The sequence below is a fragment of the Pseudonaja textilis genome, chromosome 1 (assembly GCF_049901715.1).
Source record: "Pseudonaja textilis isolate UNSWEBS1 chromosome 1, rPseTex1.2, whole genome shotgun sequence".
Taxonomy (NCBI): domain Eukaryota; kingdom Metazoa; phylum Chordata; class Lepidosauria; order Squamata; family Elapidae; genus Pseudonaja; species Pseudonaja textilis.
The window spans coordinates 252861638-252883117 of record NC_141990.1 but is presented as its reverse complement, the minus strand read 5'-3'; the positions used below and the strand labels follow the sequence as shown (position 1 = coordinate 252883117).

Sequence of the window (21480 nt, the reverse complement as noted above, 5' to 3'; positions counted from 1 at the left end):
TTCAGAATCCATCCTGCAGCCCCGCAGTTGCTTCAGAATCCATCCACCATCCCCGCAGTTGTTGCAGAATCCATCCTCAGCTCTGCTGAGTCATTCCAAAGCCATCAGCCAGCACACAAGCAGAAATACAGATCCGGCAGCAGCAGAGATAAGGTGACATGGCCAGCTGACTTGCTGCGAGGCATATTCGGAGCTCGGAGCCCAACAATAAGTACTATTTGTTCAGTTCAGTATTATTAAGCGAGGACTACCTGGTCTGAGTTTCTGAAGTCATGTTGATGGAATAAGTTCCAGTGACAAAAATGATAAAATTGTGACTGAGTGACAAAATAGTAATAACACGTTTTTGTGACTGGAAATATCTGAAAGATCTGAATCTTTATTGACATCAATCTTTCAAATGTTCCTGAATCTATGAATGTGAAAACAAAATTAGGACAAGATAGTAGTTAGGAACTAGGTTGAAATATACCTTGAATGGCTCAGAGTGAGCCATTTTGTCCTTTCTTCTTTGTCCTCCAAGAAATTACAAAATTTGTACAAAATTATACAAGTGTCAACTTTGGGACTGCAAGGAAGGAGGACACAATTTGTTTTGAGTTTTTTAATAGTAATAATATCATTCGATTCAGTATAGGTATGAAGATAAAACACTCCTGAAGTGCAAATCCATCCATTCCTCCTGTACACAGAGAGTTTTCAGAAGGGAACAACAGGAAAGGGTTTTTTTCTCCTCTTCAGACACATCTTTTTCCCTTCCATCAAGATTGTTAATTTTATACCATATTTCCTGAGCAAAAAACATGCCCACAAATTACTTGATGGTTTGTGGGTGTGGGTGTTTGTCCTACACATAAATCACTACATTCATAAATTATATCGGAATCGTGCATGTCTGGTTAATGATTATTTACTTGCTGCATAGGCAAAATGGAATAGTGTAAGAGGAAAGGAAAATGATTTATATTTGAGGTTGGGTACTATAAATGTCATAATCACCCCTCTGCTGAAAAATATTATAAACAGCCCAGTATTTCTAGTAGTCCCCACATAGCTGGAGAGTACTAACTTAGGAAATGATTTTTTAAAAAATGAATTATGTATATTTATTAAGATAATGTTATTTAATATAACTTTTGTGAGTCCTCTTCTGCCTTCCCAGTTCCCTAAAGTGGAAAATATCTTGCATGTAAAGCTGTTTGTATGTTTTCATATTAAAAAAACTATTTTCAGTTAGAGTATTATTTATGGCTTGAAATGGACAACAGTCTCAATCCCGTTTTAACTGTCATCAACTCCCTGCAATTGTTGTGTTACAGAAATACATTAAGTCTGTTAAGAGTTCGCAAGTCTTAAGTTATGATACCCTGAAGCATCGAGATATAAACATGTTTGCAAAACCCAATCTGTCTTTCAGAATATTATTAACCTTGGAGAATCTGGCTGTTTGGACTTCAAAACATTCTGCACCTCATGCCTTGTAAGTTAAGCAGTAATGTCTTAAAGTAATTTGATTTTTAAGGCTTTTTTTAAGGTAGTAGAGAGGAGTCTTCAAGTTACTTTTTTGCATTATCACACTTTGCTTTAAACATGAGTATAGTGTATTATAATATCAAAACAGAATATAAAAAATATCTGGTCTGGCACCCTATTAGTAGCCAGTCATATGTTTACAGGAAAGATGTTTACAGAATAGTTATTTCTGGAGAATCTAATTTCATGCTTGCCATTCCTTAGAGAATGTGCATTTATATTTTGCTCAGGACTAACATCTAACTATTACCTATATTTTAGAACTCACTTTGGGAACTTTTTTCTCTGCGAATAGGAGTAAAATTTTAAAAGGAACATGAACAGCAGTGGAACACCAGTACTGAAAAGATTTCTGCTTGTTAGGACTGCTCACTTGAATTTATTCATTTTGTTTTTTAAAAATGTACTGGTGGGTGTATGATATGAAATTGCCCTTAGTGAGCATAGGAGGTTGCTAAGTCATAAACAGTCAAGCCAGTTTCAATAATGAAGACTGAGTGTAATACACTGTCCTTCCTGCTGTGGTTCTTGCAAGCATAATGCACTGTTTTTAAGACCAGTCCTACCATATTTCAAGTATCAGAAATTGATGAAAACAGGATCAGTATCCAAAGAGCCCTTCAAGTCACCTTAAATGCTGAAAATAATGGGGAAGAGTGTTCCATAATTCAAGCGTAGTCCTTATTGCCTTCCTGTATGTTTATTTAGATTCAGCATTTCATACCCTTGTTGATAGTCATTCTAATTCACAGCAGTCTATAAAATATATTCATCCATCCATCAAAATACTTTTTTCCATTATGGAATGTCACTGTACTTAAAATTAAAGTACAGCAACATTCCATAATATGAATAAAAGTTATGTCAACAAAACATTTCTGACCCTGGCAAAATGTAATCAGATAATCTCAGAGCTATTGGAAGAAGCTTTCAGAATACGTGATCTGAATGGAAAGCTGCCCAACCACTGAGACATGAAATATGTATATGGGTGGAGGCCTTTCTGGATCCAAACAAGTTATTAAAGATGGGATTGTGGCTCTTATTGTTAGATTTAATATAAGCAGCTATATTTCTAGGATGAACTTTAATTTATGATAAAGGTCTAATATTTGAAATGCGTTTACTGATCACATTCAGTGAGGCATGCATAATCTGTTTTCTTTGTATTTTCTTACTCAGATTAAGAAACCTCTGAGATCTATGCATTGCCATACTTGTAATTCATGTGTAGCTAGATATGATCAACATTGTATTTGGATTGGACGATGCATAGGTGAGTTTATTTTAGCACAAGTAGGATTCCTTTCTTAGAAGTCTATGCCAGGAATATTTCTGAAGTCTTAAAAGGGCAGCCATTAATAGATCACATAGAAAAAGCTCTAGTGGTTGAGTGTTGTGTGAAGAGATGCTGAGGTGCTCAGTCTGACGATGTACAACATTAGATAGTGTGAGCAGAGTTAGTACATGATTAAAGTTTAAAAATAATTCTGATTACACTTACTAAAGACAGACTTCCGTTGGAGTATCACATGTGGGGTTGCATGGCATGTTTTGGTTTTGTTATTTTTGTCGTAGTTTAGATGAGCTTTTAAATATAGGTAGTCAACTTACAGTAAATCACTTGGTGACCATGCAAAGTTGCAATGGCACTGGAAAAATATACGTCACTGGAAATAAATGATGGTTGCAGTGCCCCGGGCCCATGTGATCATCTTTTCTGACCTTCTGACAAACAAAGTCAATGGGGAAGCCAGGTTCACTTTACAACCATGTTACCAGCTTAAAAACTGCAGTGATTCACTTAACAACTGTGGCAAGAATGGTCATAAACTGGGCAAAATTCACTTAACAACCATCTCACTTAGCAACAGAAATTTTGGGCTTAATTATGGTCAGAACTCAAGGACTACTTCAGGGGTGGGATTCAACCGGTGTTACTATCGGTTTGGTGACTACGTTTTGCGCTGCATGCATGTGTAAACAAACCTTAAGCTGTGCCGCCTGGACAGCTGAAAAGCGTTGCGCGCGGGTGCGCAGCACTTGAAAAGCCACTTTTTCCCTGCTTTTTCAACCTCAGCTGTGCCGCGCAAAGCAGCTGAGACTGAAAAAGCAGGAAATAAAGGACAGGTAAGAGCCCAGGTGGGTAGGTGGGCCAAACAGCAGCAAACACAGAATCAGTTCGGTGTCTGCTGCTCTTCAGAGCTACCAGTTCTATAGAGCCAGGCAGAACCGGTAGCATCCCACCCCTGGACTACCTATATATTAGGACTGTCAAACTGGAGGCCCATGGGCCATGCCCACCCCAGCTCCGCAAAGGCAAAAAACATTGCGATAAGTCATGATACAGCCTGCTATGCGATCGGTTTTGACACCCCTGCAATCCTATTTAATTCCTATTTAATTCTATTTACCAATAAATACCAATCCTATTTAATTCCCTCTATACCCTGCCACCCCTCATGTATAGTATATTGGGAGAGTAGATACTCAGAAATACTCTATACCATTTTTAGATAGAATAATTACTCTATGATTTTATATTAACAAATCTTTAACCATTCTCTTTGATCCAGGTGTAGGTAACCATGGCTATTTCATCCTGTTCCTCTTTTTCTTGAACTTGCTGAATATTTGGACCATATATGGAACTATTATATGTATGTATTTCTGTTATTTCATTGTTTAGAGAAAAAATGTGATGTGTTGATCTCTTCTAAGACTAATATGTAATCAGAGGACAATATTGTTCAACATTCTAAAATGTTAAAAAAACTAGTATCCTTTTGGAAAATATGAAGGGCTGGCAGCAAGAACTATGTATGCAATATACATTTCTGTTTAGAAATAGCAGGTTTGGGCCCAAGCGCATACATACGATTATATATATAAGACAAATGAATATACAACTACAGCTTTTCATTAGGCTACATTGTGTACGTAGAATCTTATCTCTAGTGAACATGTTTGGCATTTCAGTAAATTTTGCTACAAATAGTTCTTTGATCCTATGACGGCTACTCATATTTATTATTAGAGTAAGCTAGTCTCCCTGGTAGCTAAATATATCAATGCACATGTAGTAATTATGGATAGTTATAAATAATCCATTTTGGAATGATATTATTGGTCAAAAAAGGATAGAAACTTTATAAATAAAAACACAATTTACCATGGTCTTTTTTTTAAAAGTAATCCTTTATTTAACGTTAAAATTGCTTCTCTTAGATTGGTCAGAAAATTGTACAACAACATATCAGAAAGATGGAGCTTGGATGGCTTTCACACAGATCGTATCTTGTTCTCCTTGGGTGCTATATGTTTTCATGCTCATAATGTTTCACACTTCATGGGCAGCATTAAGTCTAATCCTTCAGATTTACCAGGTACACTCTTTATGTGTATTTGTTTAAAATATTGCATCGAGTGTTATTCAGTAGCCTACAATGTATTGTTTTTAGTTAATGTTTCAGAATTGTCCATTTTGTGCATATGTATTCATGATGCCAATGAATTGATAACGATCAGGTCTGCATCAGTAAATGAAGAGGTCAGAGAATAAGTTTTCTGTTTGCTATTTAGGATTTTACTAGGGATGTCTACACCGAATATTCTTTCTGGTCATTACAGCTACATCCATTATATTTCTTAATGTCTTTAGTTTTATTTGTACGTAAAACAAATAGGCTGTAATATTCTTCCTTAATTTATCAGTTTGACATAGTTTATCCACAGAGGGGAAAGTTTCTTTTGTAGTTTAAAATATCCTCTTGCAATGATTGCTTATTCCTAATAGCACCATTTCTAGATTTAGGATTTTCCTGCAATAGGTAAATTAATATTTTATGGTTGAACTATCAGTTTGTTTCTAATGTGTGGCAAAGATTTACTCTTGAAAAGAGCATGTCCTCATGAAGGAACTTCATTTATCTGTCTATCTTGTCATCAAACTTCCAAAAATGTGGTATTAAGACTTTATCCTGCCCCGAAGAGTAACTCTCAACTGAAAACTGTTCTGTTGGGCAGCTATGTATACAGGTAGCCCTCAATTTACGATCACAGTTGAGCCTAAAATGTATGTTGCTAAGTGAAACATTTGTTAAGTGAATTTACCCCATTCTTGCCACAGTTATTAAATGAGTCACTACAGTTGTTAAGTTAATAACACAGTTGTTAAGCTTCCTCATTGACTTGGCTTGTCTGAAGGTCACAAAAGATGATCATGTGATCGTGGGACACTTACAACCATTATAAATATGAATCAGTTGCCAAGACTTTAAATTTTGCTCACATGATCATGGGGATGCTACAATGGTTGAAAGTGTGAAAAACAGTCATAAGTCAGTGCCATTGTAACTTTAAACGGTCACTAAATGAACTGTTGTAACTCGAGGACTACCTGTAGTTTTTCTATGCTAGATCTTCTGCAACCTCTGGGATTAGATGATTAGGAGCATTATGCAGCCTTCTTTATTTGTTCTGTGGCCAATAGAGGCTGGTACTTTGGCTATCCAAGGTATGCATCTGTCTGCTTGCTTTTAGTCAAGAAGTATATATTGAGGAAAGTTTCTATAGCTGTTAATATGGGTCACAATGTAAAACAATTATGCTGCTTTCTTTCTCTCCCCACCTCTCATATATGCTATTATAGAACATAAAACAGTACAGAAAGAGAAGTACAGTATGAACTTTCCTTGACAGAATAGAATTCTGTGTTGGGTTTTTTTGCTGCAGAATTTACATAGAACTAGACCAGTATTTTTCAACTTTAGGAACTTCAAGATGTGTGGACTTCAGTTCCCAGAATTCCCAGCTGGCTGAGTTGAGAAATATTAAAGTAGACCTATGATACGTCTACTATTTACTGTTGCCAAGAATTCAGCCAGTATTTAATTACTTTCTTCCTTTCAAAAAGAAAAAGAAAAAGAATGTCGTTCTGCACAAAGGCAGCTCTCAAAATACTTTTATATGTGGGAGATCTTTTTTCATGCTGCTTGATATTTATTCCACCAATAGCTAATAGATAACAGTAGATAGTAACCACAGTGGTTTTTTTCTAAAAAAAACCCAAAGTTTAAAACAAAGCAAAACAAAACAAATGCATTAATTTTGCTACCAAGTCATTAATGATTTAATTGAATAATTTGTAATTGGGATAAAGGAAAGTAAATAATGCAAGGTTTATTCATACACACTCACACATGTCCATACACATAAACACATTTATTTATATATACATTTAAATATATGTGTCTGTGTGCCTTATGTTCGTGCATATGTGTAAATGAATATCAGGACATGAAAATACCTCAAAAGCCATATCAGCTTATTTTGGATTTTGAATTAGAGCCTAGTTAGAGAACGTTCTTGTCCCAGTATAATTGCAGTGCATAATCATTAAAGGATAAATTGCATTATATAGTCTTTCAGATACAGACTTCAATTAATTTATATTTTTAACTTCTGTTAACAGATTGATTTGCTAGTGTCGTTCCTCTGTTTTTCATTTATCAGTGCATTTTCAACTGAAAAAACTATTATTTTTCTTTGTTTAAAAAGGAGAAACATTATATCATGTACTTTTGATATTTCGTTTGTCAATATATTATTTATATACAGTATTAATTGGCATTCAGTTAGTTTTTTCCTTTTTAATTCTTTTATTTTCAGATTGCATTTCTTGGATTGACTTCACATGAAAGGGCTACTCTCCTAAAGCAGAGTAAATATTCCAAGCATCCTATTTCACTTAGGAAGACTCCATATAAGTAAGTCAATCTAGAAAGTATCACTATTCAATAACCATTTCTGTTTGAAGTACTCAGAGTTGCTAAATTTGGCTTGCTTTAAAAAATATAATTGCTTTAAAATATGCAACCACCATTACTAAAACTATTCTCTCCCCCCCCACCCCACCCCCCAAAAAACAATAAAGAGCTGTTGTGTATCTTGCATATAAATAATAAAGTGCTCAGGGCAATTGTTTGTAGATTGAGTTTAAGATGTTCTGGGTATGTAGAGGGGAATGAGGCAACATCTCCACATAATTATCAAATTATTCACTAATAAAAAGATGATTGGGGTGCATATACTTCCTTCAAATGTAATTCGTGCATGGAACCCTAGTTATTCTCTTACATGTCACTCATGTTCCTCTGTTTTCAGCTAAAATTCAAATTTAGATAGTTTGGTTGGTAGAAAGAAGGTCAAGATAGTTACTCTCTACATAGTCTCAGAGTATATCTTTAACAATGCAGGTAGTTGCTTTAGTTTGGCAAGATTGGCATGAGCCCCAGTGGTGCAGTGGTTAGAGTGCAGTACTGCAGGCTACTTCTGCTGACTGCCGGCTGCTCACGGTTGACTCAGCCTTCCATTCTTCCAAGGTTGGTAAAATGAGGACCTAGATTGTTGGGGCCAATATGCTGACTCTGTAAACCACTTAGAGAGGGCTGGAAAGCACTATGAAGTGGTATGTAAGTCTAAGTGCAATTGCTATTTCTATCTATAGGTAAGGAATAAAGGAAACTGCTTAGAAGTAACTCTGTAGTGTTTCTTGGTTTTTGGAGCCTGACAAGGAAAATGATCCCTGTCTTTCACAATTACCTGTAATTTAAAACCCATGTATAAAGTCAAACACAGTTTGGCATTTTGAAGCAAACACTGTATCTGTCATATACCTAGTTTCTTATTGTTGAGCTTCACTTTTTCTTGAATTCTATGAATTCAGTGTCAGAATAGAAAGGTATGTCTTTTAAAAAGTGTTTTCCGTGCTTTTGAACTCAAAACCTATTTCTAATTTGTTTCATAATTTCACAAAACTGCTTACTAAAAAAAAAAGAGTATTTGGTAAAATATTGTAAATAGGAAATCCCCTCTTTGTCATGGCATTCTGGTAGGAAATCACCAAGCCACAAACGTAGCCTCAAATTCCAAGTGTGCCACTGATCCAAACAATGGGAAATGACTAGTATACATAGTACTTGTTTGAAAGCAATTGATTTGTAAACTTATCAATAGTTCTTGGATACTTCCATGATATTAAGATCCTGTCAGCATAAATTTTTTTAAAAAATAATATGAAGGTTATTTTCAGTCTGTGTGACTTTTCTTTCTTTTCTAGTCTTGGATTCTTCCAGAACATTGCCGACTTCTTTCAGTGTAGATGCTTTGGGATTCTCAAGCCCACCGTAATTGATTGGACTAAGCAGTATACTTTAATGTTTAATTTGGCAAAAGATCGACACATTCATCCAGTGTGAAGACGAAAATCTGTAATCGACTATCTGGAATTTATTGGATGTTTTCAAAAAAGATATTTAGAATATTGTAAAGAATATTACAAATTATTTTGTTATTTGTTATGTGTCTGATTGCTATTCCAGAAAAAAAAAGTTTACATGGTTAAACTGAAGCAAACTGGAAATGCAATGGCAACCATGGCTTGTGTATAATACTTTGAAATACTTGGATTTGGAAAAATACAGTTGTGAAATGTTAAGCTTCCTCAGCTGCAGAAAAGATTATTTTTAAATAAAGCAGGAAAATCTATCTCTGATTCATTTATCTCCATTCTTCAAAATTTAAACTCAGTAAAGAAAATAAAGATGATTTGAAATATCAAAATATGCTACTGTAATGAAACTTAGTTTTTAATTCATAGGTAGTTATGATAATTCTCTGCTGATATATAGCTATATATTAGGACGATGCAATGCTTAGATCAAATCCCCCAAAGTGATTTAGGAAAAAGACATAGCAGTGCTTGCCAACCATGGGCCACAGCCCACTGGTGGTCTGTGAGAAAATTTTGGTGGGCTGCAGAGAAATGTCACCCCCAGAACACCCCACAAAGTAATTAATCCAGGCTGCGCAGGAACACAAGTCTGCGCTGCCCACATGGCCTGCGGGAACTCTCCCCGCTCACTCACTCCATACTTGGCAAACTTGCCTGCTAAGTTTCTATTTTTCCTTCCCCCCCCACAAACCATTAGCTGTTCTGCTGTGCCGGGAGATTTAGATTAGCTGGAAAGCAGGAAACCATTGGATTTCTTGCTTTCTAGCTAATCTTTAGATTAGTACTGAAGCTTCTATTCAGTGCAGACTCAGGTGGCCAAGGGCAGAAAGATAGACCTCTGAATGAATCTGTGATTCTGTGAGCAACTCAATCTGCCTGCCTGCTTTGCCTGCTTTGGGGTAAAAGTTGCTCTTTTTTATAAAAAAAGCTTCAATATTTACATAAATATAATATTTACATACAGGCCATGCCCAGCCAGTCATGACCACCAAGCCACACCGATAAATTGGGCCATGCCCACAGAACCAGTTGTTAAGAAATTTGAATCCCACCCCTGCCTCTGTGTATGTGTGTGTGTGTGTGAGAGAGAGAGAGGTTAGATCAGATCTCTCTCTCCCATCAACGTCAGCAAGCCACTGTCAGTCAAAATTCACATATTAAAGTATGTTATCAATGCCTATATTTCATGTGCCATCTTCTCTTGGTTGATTTTCATATGATGTATGATAAAGACTAGGAATTGAGTTTTGCTTAATTAGCACAAGTGTAAAAACAGTGTCAGATTATCTGTGCAATTATCTTGATAAAATAACCAGAATTTCGATTCAGAAACTACCGGTATTTATGAACAGTCCACATCTCAATGTTCTGGAGTTCTATTGCTCAGGAATGAAATGCTATTTTTCCAAAATGATTTCCCACAATATAATATAACCACTGTGTAAGAAATTAAACTTTTAATGGTTACTTATTTAGATAGCCTAAATGAGATATCAACATGGCATCTTATTCCACCTTCTCAACTTGAGTGAGGCCACCAAATCCAATTCCTTTAGGGCCAAAATTCTTTGCGTAGCAAACTGTAAAACAAAGAAAGAAATGATAGATTTAGCTATTCTCATAAGCCTGTCAACATAAAACATTAATCTTTCATAAAATCCAACTTTTCTATAAAACTTTGGAAACAGGACCATGTTGAAATATGCCTAAATGCCTAAACCTAAATAACCATGTTGCTCCTTTACTGGTTCATATTTAGGGCAGTAAAATGCTTTGAAAATTTAAACATAATTCCAAACTAGCATTTTTTTAAAAAAAAATTCTTACAACCAAAATTGTGAAATTAAAATTTTACTGTACTTTTTTTTTTGTCTTCAAGTCATTGTTGATTCCTGGTGACTAGTCAATTTAGTTTTCAGTTCTTGCCTCCTTCCTGGGACTGAGAATAGCGAATGCCCAAAGGTCACCCAATTGACTTTGAGCCTAAGGCAGAACTAGAACTCATAATCCCCAGTTTCTAGCCTGATGTCTTAATCCCCTGACCAGACTGGCTCTTCATTGAATTTGCTATGAAAATGATCAATCTATCAGTGATGTATGGATGTATCCTTCACCATAATCTTTGAAAGAATCAAGTTTCATTAGATACTTCTTTGAAAAACTTTTTCTGTCTAAATCCAACATGCATAGTCTGAGTCTATATGCTAATAAGCTTCTCTGAAATTATATTTTACATATTACACTTGCCTTTACAATAAATCTCTCCATCTTTGTCCGTAACATTTGTAGATTCTAGACTTTTCCCACAAATAGCACATCGGAAGCAGGTCTTGTGCCAAGGCTGAAACCGAAGACAAAAAAAGAATAAATTCACATAAAGTATTTGCGCAACAAGGTTTATGTTTGGCAGTCTATTGGTAGATTAAGAGAAGAATTATCTGGCTTTAATTTATCTTTCACAAACTAATCTGGACTTCAGAGAATACATGTGATATGCTGAATAGATATGAAAATCATAGTAATAATTATTGTTGCATCAAGCAGATCAGAATTGTACTATCAACTGCAAAATCAGGATGAACTGTTATTTTAAAATGTGAAATAAAGGAGACAAATATGTCTCTGCAGCATAATCCTTGGCATATCAACATATGGCTTCTCTTTAGTGTTGTGTAGACTTGGAATCTCAATCTTGTATCTCCTGAGAATATGAAGCACTCAACACTTTTGTTAATTATTCTTGGTTTGTGATAGCTGTCAGCCAAAGTGTTTTAATGGTAACTGTGTATTGGGATAACATATTTCATAGATTTCTTACCTTTCCTCCTCCTATTATCTTCTCTGCAGCATACACTGATTTTCCACAACGAGGACATTTTTCCACATCTCCAAACTTTTTGGCAAATTTTGAAGGGTTGGTAGGGGTAGAAGGACGACCTGGCTTTGGTGAGCTGGTGGCAAGACAATTTAGCATATATTAACTTTTTTTTATATCAAAGATTAGTTAAATTTAGGAATATCTGACCTGAAAAATAATGTAGCAAATAAGGAGAGAGAGGGAAAGAGAGAAAGAACATCCACGCTTTCAATAGAGCCACCAGTATTAGCAATGTAACACAAGAACTATACATACTAAAGAATTTATTGCCAGGCTGTTCTTTGAAACACAGTTGCTGACTTCATGCTGACCATAGTTCATAGCAGAATATTCAATTGTTCATGGTCAGCGTGAAGTAAAAGAGGAAGATCTACTCCTTTGACAAATCCTGATAAATATGACGAATAATAGAAATATAAAAGTAACTATTCTTAATGGCTAAAAAGATGTGAGCAACAAAATCACAAAAAGTGTGGTATTTTGAAGAATAATAAATATACAGATTTTTGTAGGTTCAAGAACCATAGCTACAAATTTAACACAGACAAAATGTAAAGGAATTAGAGACATAAAAGGCACCATTCAAAAGCAAAGGCACCTGGTGAAATTTCAGAATAAAAGACATACATTATAATAAGGATTGTGTCATAGAACCATGTAGTATTATGGTTATTGCAGATTTCAGAAGAAATGAGGCCAAAAGTATATTGGACCCTATGCTTGGGAATGCCTTGCCCTTATAGTGCCCTCCATATTAAGTTCCCACAACTGGTAAAAAATCATTTTACAGACATTCAAGGCAAAGGGTCCTTGGTGCTCTCAGAGCTTGCAATTAGGATGATATTTTCTCTGTCTTTAGGGCTGTGTTAGAATGCAGAACTGCAGATTACTTCTGCTGACTGCCAGCTGCCAAAAGTTTGGTTCTCACCAGCTCAAGGCTGACTCAGCCTTCCAGGGACAGTAAAATGAGGACCCAGATTGTTAGGGGCAATATACTGATTCTGTAAACTGCTTAGGAAGGGCTGTAAAGTATTGTGAAGCAGTATATAAGTCTAAATGCTATTTCTATTTCTACTTATAGAAATATGAACATGGAACTTTATAGAGCAGCAGGTAATGCTTAATCTTAGATACTCAAAACAAATATTCTACTTCAGATTAGAATACAGTGACTACTTTTTCTTAGAAAAAAATAAATCTGAAAAGAGGGCGGATTTGAAGGAGGTTCATAAAGAAAAAAAATGGTTATGTTTATAACTTTGCTTTACAAAGTCAAATTCAACACTAAAAACCAAGAGAACTTTACAAAAGCACATATTTTCATAAAATACCTAAAATCAAACAGTATACGTAAACTTATTTTAGAAAGAACATTCAGTTTCATATAAATGAAAAAGACGGGGTGTCAAGGGATCCCATTTGTTTTGTAAAAATTAAATGACTGAAATAAACGACAAAAGTTAGTTTTCGAAAAATAACTAAATATAAAGGAGGGCTTCTGGAAATAAAAGACCATACTTTATAATTAATAGGATCACTGTATCCTAAAAGGAAAACACTCAGCAGATTATGCTGGGACTACTTCAAGAGTGAGGAAAATTTCAGGATAATGTGACTGGACAAAGTAATCAAGATTGTTGTTGGGATAATTTTAAGGAGAGGACATAATTATGCCACCTTGAATTATACAAAGTAAAGGTGAGTAGAAATCAAATAAATAAATAACAATAATCCATTCATTGTGTAATTACCATTAATGCAATATTCAGCTATGTGATATATATAGAGCTCCTGGAAGTCAGGAGGGCTCTGCCTCCAGCTCAAAGAGTTAACATTTAGATTTCTAGTTTTTTTTTACAAAATGTAAAATATGTATAAATAAGACTTCATTTCCTGGTGCCATGTAAAGAAAGTATTCTTTCAGTATGGTAGCACAATTACCCAACATAATAGGTAATCATTTTAAAGTAATACCCCTGAAGGACTAAGCCTCATTAAAATGGTTTTAGGAAAATGATTGTATCAATTAAAGAAAAACAACCAGAGAACTATTTCTCCAGCATGTTGTTATGGAAACTGAGCCAAATGACTGAATGCAACCACAGCTATAATTATAAAATGACCCAGAATTTCACTCACTGCTGCTGTAAATCCAGTCCCAAATGTTCTCCTGTGTCCGTGCTGAGACAACCGGCGCCTTGCCCATAGCCAATTCCTTTGGGGCCATATTTCCTCCCATAACATGTTTTGCAGTAGATTTCAGATTCATGAGCCGCTACTGTTGTGCTGTCCAGAGCTTTCCGGCAACCCACTGAGAAAGAAAGATGAAAACACACATTATGGTCCTGATCTTCAAACGGAGACACCTGCATTTTACTAATCTGCATTGGAGGTTTGAAAATGAGGACACTACAAGTTTCCCATGTAATCATCAAAGACAATATAAACTAATTGCATCTACTGTTAGAGAAATGAGAAGTATTCATGGGTTCAGAAAAACTAGGATGGAAAATACATGTTTGTTTTCCTCACCATTACAGCCCATAAGAAAGATAACATACACAGGAAGAAGAAAAAACTAGAATTCAAGCTAGAATTCATTGATGGTGACAAGGACAGAAAGCTTTGAGTTCAGAAATTCTTAAGGTCTCTTTTGGGAGAGTTGGTCCTATGTTCTTGAGTGCTCTGTTGCAACTTTAAGCCATGGCTAGCTGCACATAGATTTATAACTAAAGAAGTATTACAGAAATGCTATTAAACCTCTAGTGATACTTTTCTCCAAAGGAAACTAAATCTGGGTGCTCACTGGACCTGGATCTTCTACAAAGCTCAGCCACATTAAGTTTGCCTATTTGAGGAGAACATTTCCTCAACAAAAACACACTTTAAGCAAGTGCGGTATTATAATAAATATTATGCATGGGACAGCTTCTCTTTCATATCCCTTACCAGCCACAAACCATGTCTGCCTATCCAGCTTTGAAGTGGAAATCATGAAGCATGTCGACCTTGTAAAACACCGTTACAAAGTTCCTTAAGATTATGTGAAGTGCTTTGAATACTTATAGATCCTTTGAAGTCTAATGCAAATTAAGCTTTATTTGTATTTTGGCAATGTATATTTACAGGCTACGTCTGGGTCACAATTGTGGGAAGTAATACTTTTCTGAATTCCACCACTACCCCCATGGAACAAAAATGAGATTTATTCTGACTATATTGCAATCATATTGGTAGCTATATGACTGTAACTTAGTTCGCTTACGAAATTAACAAAGGCCATTGCAAATGTTTCATATTTGTCTTAAGGAAAGCAAGGCAGATATTCACAGATGTTACAAATGAATTTTCTCCAGTGCATTAAGATCACAAAATAAAAGTTGATTCAATTGAAGCAAATTGGAATGGATAAAACTGAGCCCTCTAAAGAAATAATGTTCTGTGATTTTGTGAATTTTTTCCCTGACTATTTTACATTCTCATCTGGGAAGAAAAGATAATGATGTTTGCTCTCTGAATTGTTAAGGGATAGCTCCAGCAGCAGATAAAGTGCTTCTATTTTTGGCCTCTTTGGAACAGAGGGTCTGTGCTGCAACAGATGGCCCCAAAGCCTTCTCTGCTGGCTGAGAAGACTCATCTGTCAGAAAGTAGTTTGAAGTTGACAAATTGTGATTGAGCCACACAGCCACCACAGATGCCCTTTAAGTCAAAACTGACTTGGACAAATCAGAGGTGTTAATGACAGCAAGTCACATCATAAGGGGTAGAATCCCCCCCACACACACACACACAGGAGAGGCTGTGTTTTCTGCCAACATTGTTCCACAAAATTAATGACTGAAGGCGATTTATTATTTATATGAATTTCCTACTAATTATACATCAAGCTGTGTGAACACACCATAAAATGATATAACAATTTAAACAACAAATCTAGCTCACAAACATTTGCTACAGGAATTAATGTAAACTTATGATGCAACCAACCAAGCAGCAGCAACCTTGATGCCTTGTATGCAGAAGTATGGTCTATTAAGTTTAATAAGAATTTAACTCTCAGATAATGAGGATGCAGTTGCGGTGTAAAAGTCCCTATAATAAAATCTAATGTTGCACATTAAAAGACATTGTATAAAAGACTTTTCCCCCCCTCGTATCTGGCAAACAGAGAGAAAGGGGGGGCTGCCTCATTCTTAGCCATCAACTCTGAGGAACAGGTATTAAGGAAAGAAATCAGATCTTCAGCCATCCATTGGGTGTGAACAGTAGATAGGCCATTATTTTGAGAAAATCAATTACAGATCAGGGACTTAAGAGACAGGAAGCTTTTCCTAACGTTTTGCCATAAATCAACTCTCATGTACTTTAAAACTTCTATTCCTTTGTTCTAGTCACAAGAATGTCAGTTTCAATTATAGGAAAGGAGAAGTTGTGTTGAATATTAAAGCAAATGTCCACCTTTCGAGAAAGATTGGAAAGAATACAGTACAGATTCTCGTCTCCCCGCCAACCATTAGCCCTTCTTTCGGTTGCTAAATTATTCTTTTATCAAAGTCTGTTTTTTAATTGATTTGATGCAACATATTCAACATCTGGATTCTTCATAGATCCTAGCACAGACTGACTGTAAACTATTCTATCAGTTATGATGTCATATAATTTATGTCGGTAGTGATTATTCGGTCTCCTTATTCTCCTTCACTCCTTCAATCTCCAAAAACACTGATTATTTTTTCAACAATCAAAACTTACTATAAACATGGATAGAGACATCTAACTAATTATCAGGGTCATGAATGAAAAAAACATCTATTTTCTAACAGTGTAATATACAATCTTTCTTGTGGCAAGACATTCATTAGTCTTTAAAATGAGGAAGGCCAGGAGAAAAACCATATTAATGCTATTGAAAATCAAGATTAAATAGATATAAGATGTATCCATGCATCTAATAATATTTGTAAGCTGCCTAAAGACACCTCCAGGCAAAATAGTTCGATAAATAAATATTTTTCTTTTGTCATATTAAAATTAGTGTTTGATATACATTTTTGGAGGAGCGCTAGAGGACTCATCATAGATCTTAGATAACTACAATGTAGAGCTTCTAGTTGACTAGAAATAGTGAATTCAAGCTTGTTTCTCTGAAAGTGAATCTTTATGTTATCCAACATGGCACTATTCATAAACAAAACAGAGATGTCAGCAAATAGAAGTAACTGAAAATATGCCGATTTAACTATCACATATAAGTCATACATTTTTTCACCCCAGAAGAGTTGCTATTCAAACCTTCTTGGAAGTCGTAGTAATGGATATTCTACATTAGTAGAAAATTGGACCAGAGTACCTTGAAGGCTCCTTCCTTTGCTGCAATTGGATTCACAAATCATGCTATGTCGTAATATTGCTTATTTTTTAATTTACTTTTTATCAGCTTATTTATTTATTTGTTTGTTTTCAATTTCTGTAGTCATCCATCTCAATCAATGACTCTGAGCCAATCAATTCTGGCTTATTATGTTGTATGGTCCTAAAAATTGTGGTTAATAAAGGAATTTATAACTAATTTTATGGAAGCTCACCTTTTACAGATTATTTAATGAACCATAATATTTCCGATGCCAGTAAAATGAAGACCCAGATTGTTGGGGGGCGATATATTGATTCTGTAAACCGCTTAGACTCAGAGAGTGCTATTAAGCACTATGAAGCGGTATATAAGTCTAAGTGCCATTGCTATTGCTAACCTTATGACATAATGCTCTGTGAGTTAATCCACTTGAGTGATGTTATGGCTCTGTAAAAGATGTTATCTCAAGCACTATGAAATAGGTTTCTCAAAACTTTATAAGAATGAAGGACCGATGTATTATTTAGTAATTATTCATTCATGAATATGACATTTGAATACAATAATTACTTTTAAGCTGCTCTTTTGGTAGGCAGAAATAAAGGATATTAGCTATTATTCCAGGAGTCACAATGAGGAATAACAATCTACAACTGTTTAGTGAAAGAAGAAACATAAACTTACTGCATAGGAAACATGTCTTATGAAAACTCCGTCCATTGCACTGAATTTCCTCAGCATGGTAGACTGTTTTGTCACAGGCACCACATTTGGCTCCACCTCCCCAATTTGGCATCTTTGAATTTTTCAATTGGCTTGAGCTGGCACCTTTAAATCCAGAAATAAATGAAACATAATTAGTAGAAATTAGTCCTCCAGCGTGATATACTAAAACATTTTAACATGATGCTATGCGAATTATCCAGCTGTGTCATAATGGAGCTCTCAGTTGGGACGACTGTATATGGCTGCAAACGTTCAGGCAACCACTAGATGACAGAGAAAAGGAATTTACTCTCTTTGCTGCAGTCAAGATATGGCATACTTAGGATAAGTCCCACAAAAATGTAGGCCTTGACTCTGGTTTGGTTGGCAAATTTAAATTACGGGAATTGAGATGCATCATAAATGTAAGAATCTCCTTTTAATCTTTTATGAAGGGTCAAGTCTGAAAAATAAGAAGAGGATGAAAAATAGCTGATAAAAATCCTCAAGGATTGTGAAAGTTACCAAACATGTAAGAGGTTCTGCCCACCATCTGGCAGTAGAGGCCCTCCCTTCCTGGGTGCCACCATCCCGTATAATCTGTCATGATATCCCTTGGAACAATCATTCCAGGGAATTGTGGAAGTGGAAAATTGTGGCACACAGAGGAACTAGAGATTGGAAAATCTTTATTAGTGTTTAATAGTAGGGGGGAAAGCCAGATAAGACAATAATCAAGAACAGAACACTGTTACTACCTTGATCTTATAGCCACTGTGAAAACTTGTGCATTGAGTTAGTGGCAGTGATGCTGTGATGCCGTGAGTTTGACCTCCCTGCATTACAGATTTTCCAAATGGCGCAAAAAGGAGCTGAAAAAATAACTCTAGCTATTACTAAATTTGGGGAGCTAACAGCATACCCAAACATCAACAGTATAAATTCTAGTTAAGGTACTATGGTTACACTCTGATTCCAGATTTAAAATTTTTGTGTTCCATCCTGTCTGGGACAAATACAAATAAACTCAAGTGGTATTTGAATTGTCATCCATGTTGCATTCCAAATGTTCCATGATTCAATGGAAGAAAAGGGGGATCCAATGCTCTTTGCCTCTGCCTTTCTAAGTTAGGTGAGTGATATTGTCAGTAAATCCACACAGAAAAACATTTTTATGGGACAATAACGATGTTGGCCAGTAGGCTACAGCAAGCAAATATAACAGTGACCTTTTCCTTGCCCTTTATTTCAGATATGTCACAGAAAAGACCTGCATTGCTCATACTCTTTTCTTGATGTCTTGGTGAGTCATATTTTCTAGCCTTAGTCTGTTACATTATGACCAGTTGAGAACTTCTGGCTCAGTCCATCTTTTAACCCTCTTGGCAAGCAAATCACTTTCTTATTATAGTTTTTTCCCTAAGAGATAGCTTATCTAACTGACACTGGACCAAAACACTATTAAGGTTTTTTTAACCAAGTCAGAAATAGCATTGAGATTCACTGAGCATTTTGCTCCTAAAAAATTGTCTTGATGTCACAGAAAAAGGGAACTAGAGAGAAAAGTATTATGCCTAAGAATAATACAAAAATGAGTTACATTACCAGTTTCCCAATTTAAAATATAAGATGAAATATTGGAATTATACTATATTGAGGCAGAGTTAAACACAAGTAATAGAAATAATCATATACTATCTTCCTGTATTCTCCCTGTGTTAAATTTTGGCTCAGGGGTTGTTCTCTTGAATTCAGTCAAATATATCTATACCTTAGTTTGATTTGTATAGTGGCATAATCAACATTACTTATGGCTGGGAATACTTGGCAAACTATTTTTTCCAACTACCTGCAGAATATATGATAATGGTCAGTTCAATCAGTCCATTACACCATGGGTCAATAAAATAACAAGTAAATCTCCTCTTTCTTTCTCTCTCTCTCTCTCTCCCTCTCCCCCCCCCCCCCCTTCACTTCTGGGTTGTACCTTCTCTAATCTGCCAAGAATGTAAAAGAAACTTTGGGCTATAGAAAACTCTTGTTATTCCAAGGGTACATCTGTATAAAAAAATTGCCTCCAACTTATAAGCCTGAAGTTGGTGGAAGGAATGTAGTCCCTTACCATATAGGCCGAACACAAGTCAACCAAAGGGAAATACATGCAAGAACCTAAAGAATCATGGAAGCAACCCTGCATGTTAAATATCATCTACATACATGAAAAATTTCTCCCCCAAATTAAGACGATACCTGTTGATTAAAATTCTTTCTGGTACAGAGAAAATAAGAGCTTGTTGTATGTAGTACAAATGAATTGAAAAATTCCTTTCTCTCAATCTGTCCTGCAAAAAACATTTGATTTTCTTCAACAAACTTACAGAGAGATCTCTAACCTTGAAACTGGAGTATCTTTATGGTTTGTCTAAAAACTGCATTGAAGAATCCAATATAATTTAAGGCATGTAGCTTCAATTTTTCTTCCTCAGAAAATGATTACAAATAGAATTCAGTGTTTCACAACACAGTGGCACTTTTTAAAAGATACACATCACAGGAAAACTGTTCTCCCAGAGTGGCACTAGCTCCAAGATTTTGAGATCTTTCCTTTTATCTTATTTCAGAAATGCAGAAAAACTACCTGAAGTTTGCATTCAGCTTTCCAGCATCTCTTTCCAGTCATTCACTTTGTTAAACATTACCAGTTCCTGCAACCATTCATTTGTTTCAGTGGCCAGTCTTCCTTCCTTCTCCTCCTATTTTCCTCACAACAGCCCTGAGAGTTAAGTTGAACAGCAAGAGAGGGATCAACCCCAAACTCTGCAGCCAGCTCTCATATCTAAGGCAAGACAAGAACTCATACTTTCTTGGTTTCCAGCTGGGTGGTTTAAACACTAGACCAAACTGGGTTGAGTTCTTTGGTTTCTACTGATTGTGAAAATATACCGTATTCATTAAAAGAATCCTAGATTGTAATATTACATGAACTTACTAGCAAGACAGCTCCATTACACTAGGTTTTTTTTTTTTTTTTGGGGGGGGGGGGGAAGGAGGGATGTGAATTCCAAAATTCCAGATTTTCCAAAAACAAACAAACCTGCAACAGTAATAAAGAAATTCTAACAATCCATTTCTCTCCATGGGAAAGAACCACCCTCACTAAACAATAGCAGACCGTACCCCTTAATGTTTCTTATCAGGACTTACAAGAAGGAAACGTACGTATCTTCTTGTCGTCTTGATCTTTTTGAAGAGACCAAGCCAAGATCCAGCTGACTTTAAATATTTTCCAGGAGAGGCGGGCTGTGTAAGTTGGGGCAGGGGTATGTGAGCAATGTTACTGCTATCAGGTAGCTTAAAATAACTTGTGACAAAGCCTTGGATTGAACATCAGTTATGACCAAGTAACAGAACAATGTGGGCCCCTCATATTACAGTCAATGCTTCCAACTGCAGTTGTCTAGGCAAAAAGAAATCAAATGAATCAATAAGACCCCAAGCCTGAGCTGATTGTCAATTAAAGCTGAATCCTTAAAAATAAAGTGAAATTCAGTTAGACAGACCACTCAGCTTTAGAAAATATTGGTTGCGCAGAAACTGTAACTATGGTATATTATTATTATATGAAGATCTTGTAAAAATTTGTTATCCTCCCAAACTGAATAGAAAAAAAAAACCTGTTATCACCTTGATCATTTTTTTTATATCCAGAGATGATAC

The 21480-nt window shown here is 35.6% G+C and overlaps 2 protein-coding genes across 4 annotated transcripts in view; one reads left to right on the top strand and one right to left on the bottom strand.

Annotated features, from left to right (window-relative positions):
* The window catches only part of ZDHHC13 (zDHHC palmitoyltransferase 13), a 29509-nt gene extending 20428 nt beyond the window's left edge, over positions 1 to 9081 (top strand). For both annotated transcript variants that reach the window (XM_087921265.1, XM_087921266.1), the window contains exons 12-17: positions 1418 to 1480; positions 2716 to 2809; positions 4110 to 4193; positions 4762 to 4919; positions 7204 to 7301; positions 8654 to 9081. In XM_087921265.1, coding sequence (XP_087777391.1) covers positions 1418 to 1480; positions 2716 to 2809; positions 4110 to 4193; positions 4762 to 4919; positions 7204 to 7301; positions 8654 to 8792 — 636 coding nt within the window. In that variant the 3' untranslated portion in view covers positions 8793 to 9081. The remainder of the gene's footprint in view (positions 1 to 1417; positions 1481 to 2715; positions 2810 to 4109; positions 4194 to 4761; positions 4920 to 7203; positions 7302 to 8653) is intronic.
* CSRP3 (cysteine and glycine rich protein 3) lies at positions 8804 to 21092 on the bottom strand. Of its 2 annotated transcripts, XM_087921267.1 has the most exons (7): positions 20968 to 21018; positions 20753 to 20857; positions 17743 to 17886; positions 13845 to 14016; positions 11646 to 11778; positions 11075 to 11168; positions 8804 to 10407 (listed from the first exon to the last, which is right to left on the bottom strand). In XM_087921267.1, the coding sequence occupies exons 3-7, from the start codon at positions 17852 to 17854 to the stop codon at positions 10334 to 10336; spliced, it is 585 nt and encodes a 194-aa protein (XP_087777393.1). In that variant the 5' UTR covers positions 17855 to 17886; positions 20753 to 20857; positions 20968 to 21018; the 3' UTR covers positions 8804 to 10333. The 2 variants fall into 2 exon arrangements, with proteins under 2 accessions (XP_087777393.1, XP_026562297.1); XM_026706512.2 differs by lacking the exon at positions 20753 to 20857 and having other exon boundaries at positions 20968 to 21092.
* Positions 21093 to 21480: the final 388 nt, after the last annotated feature.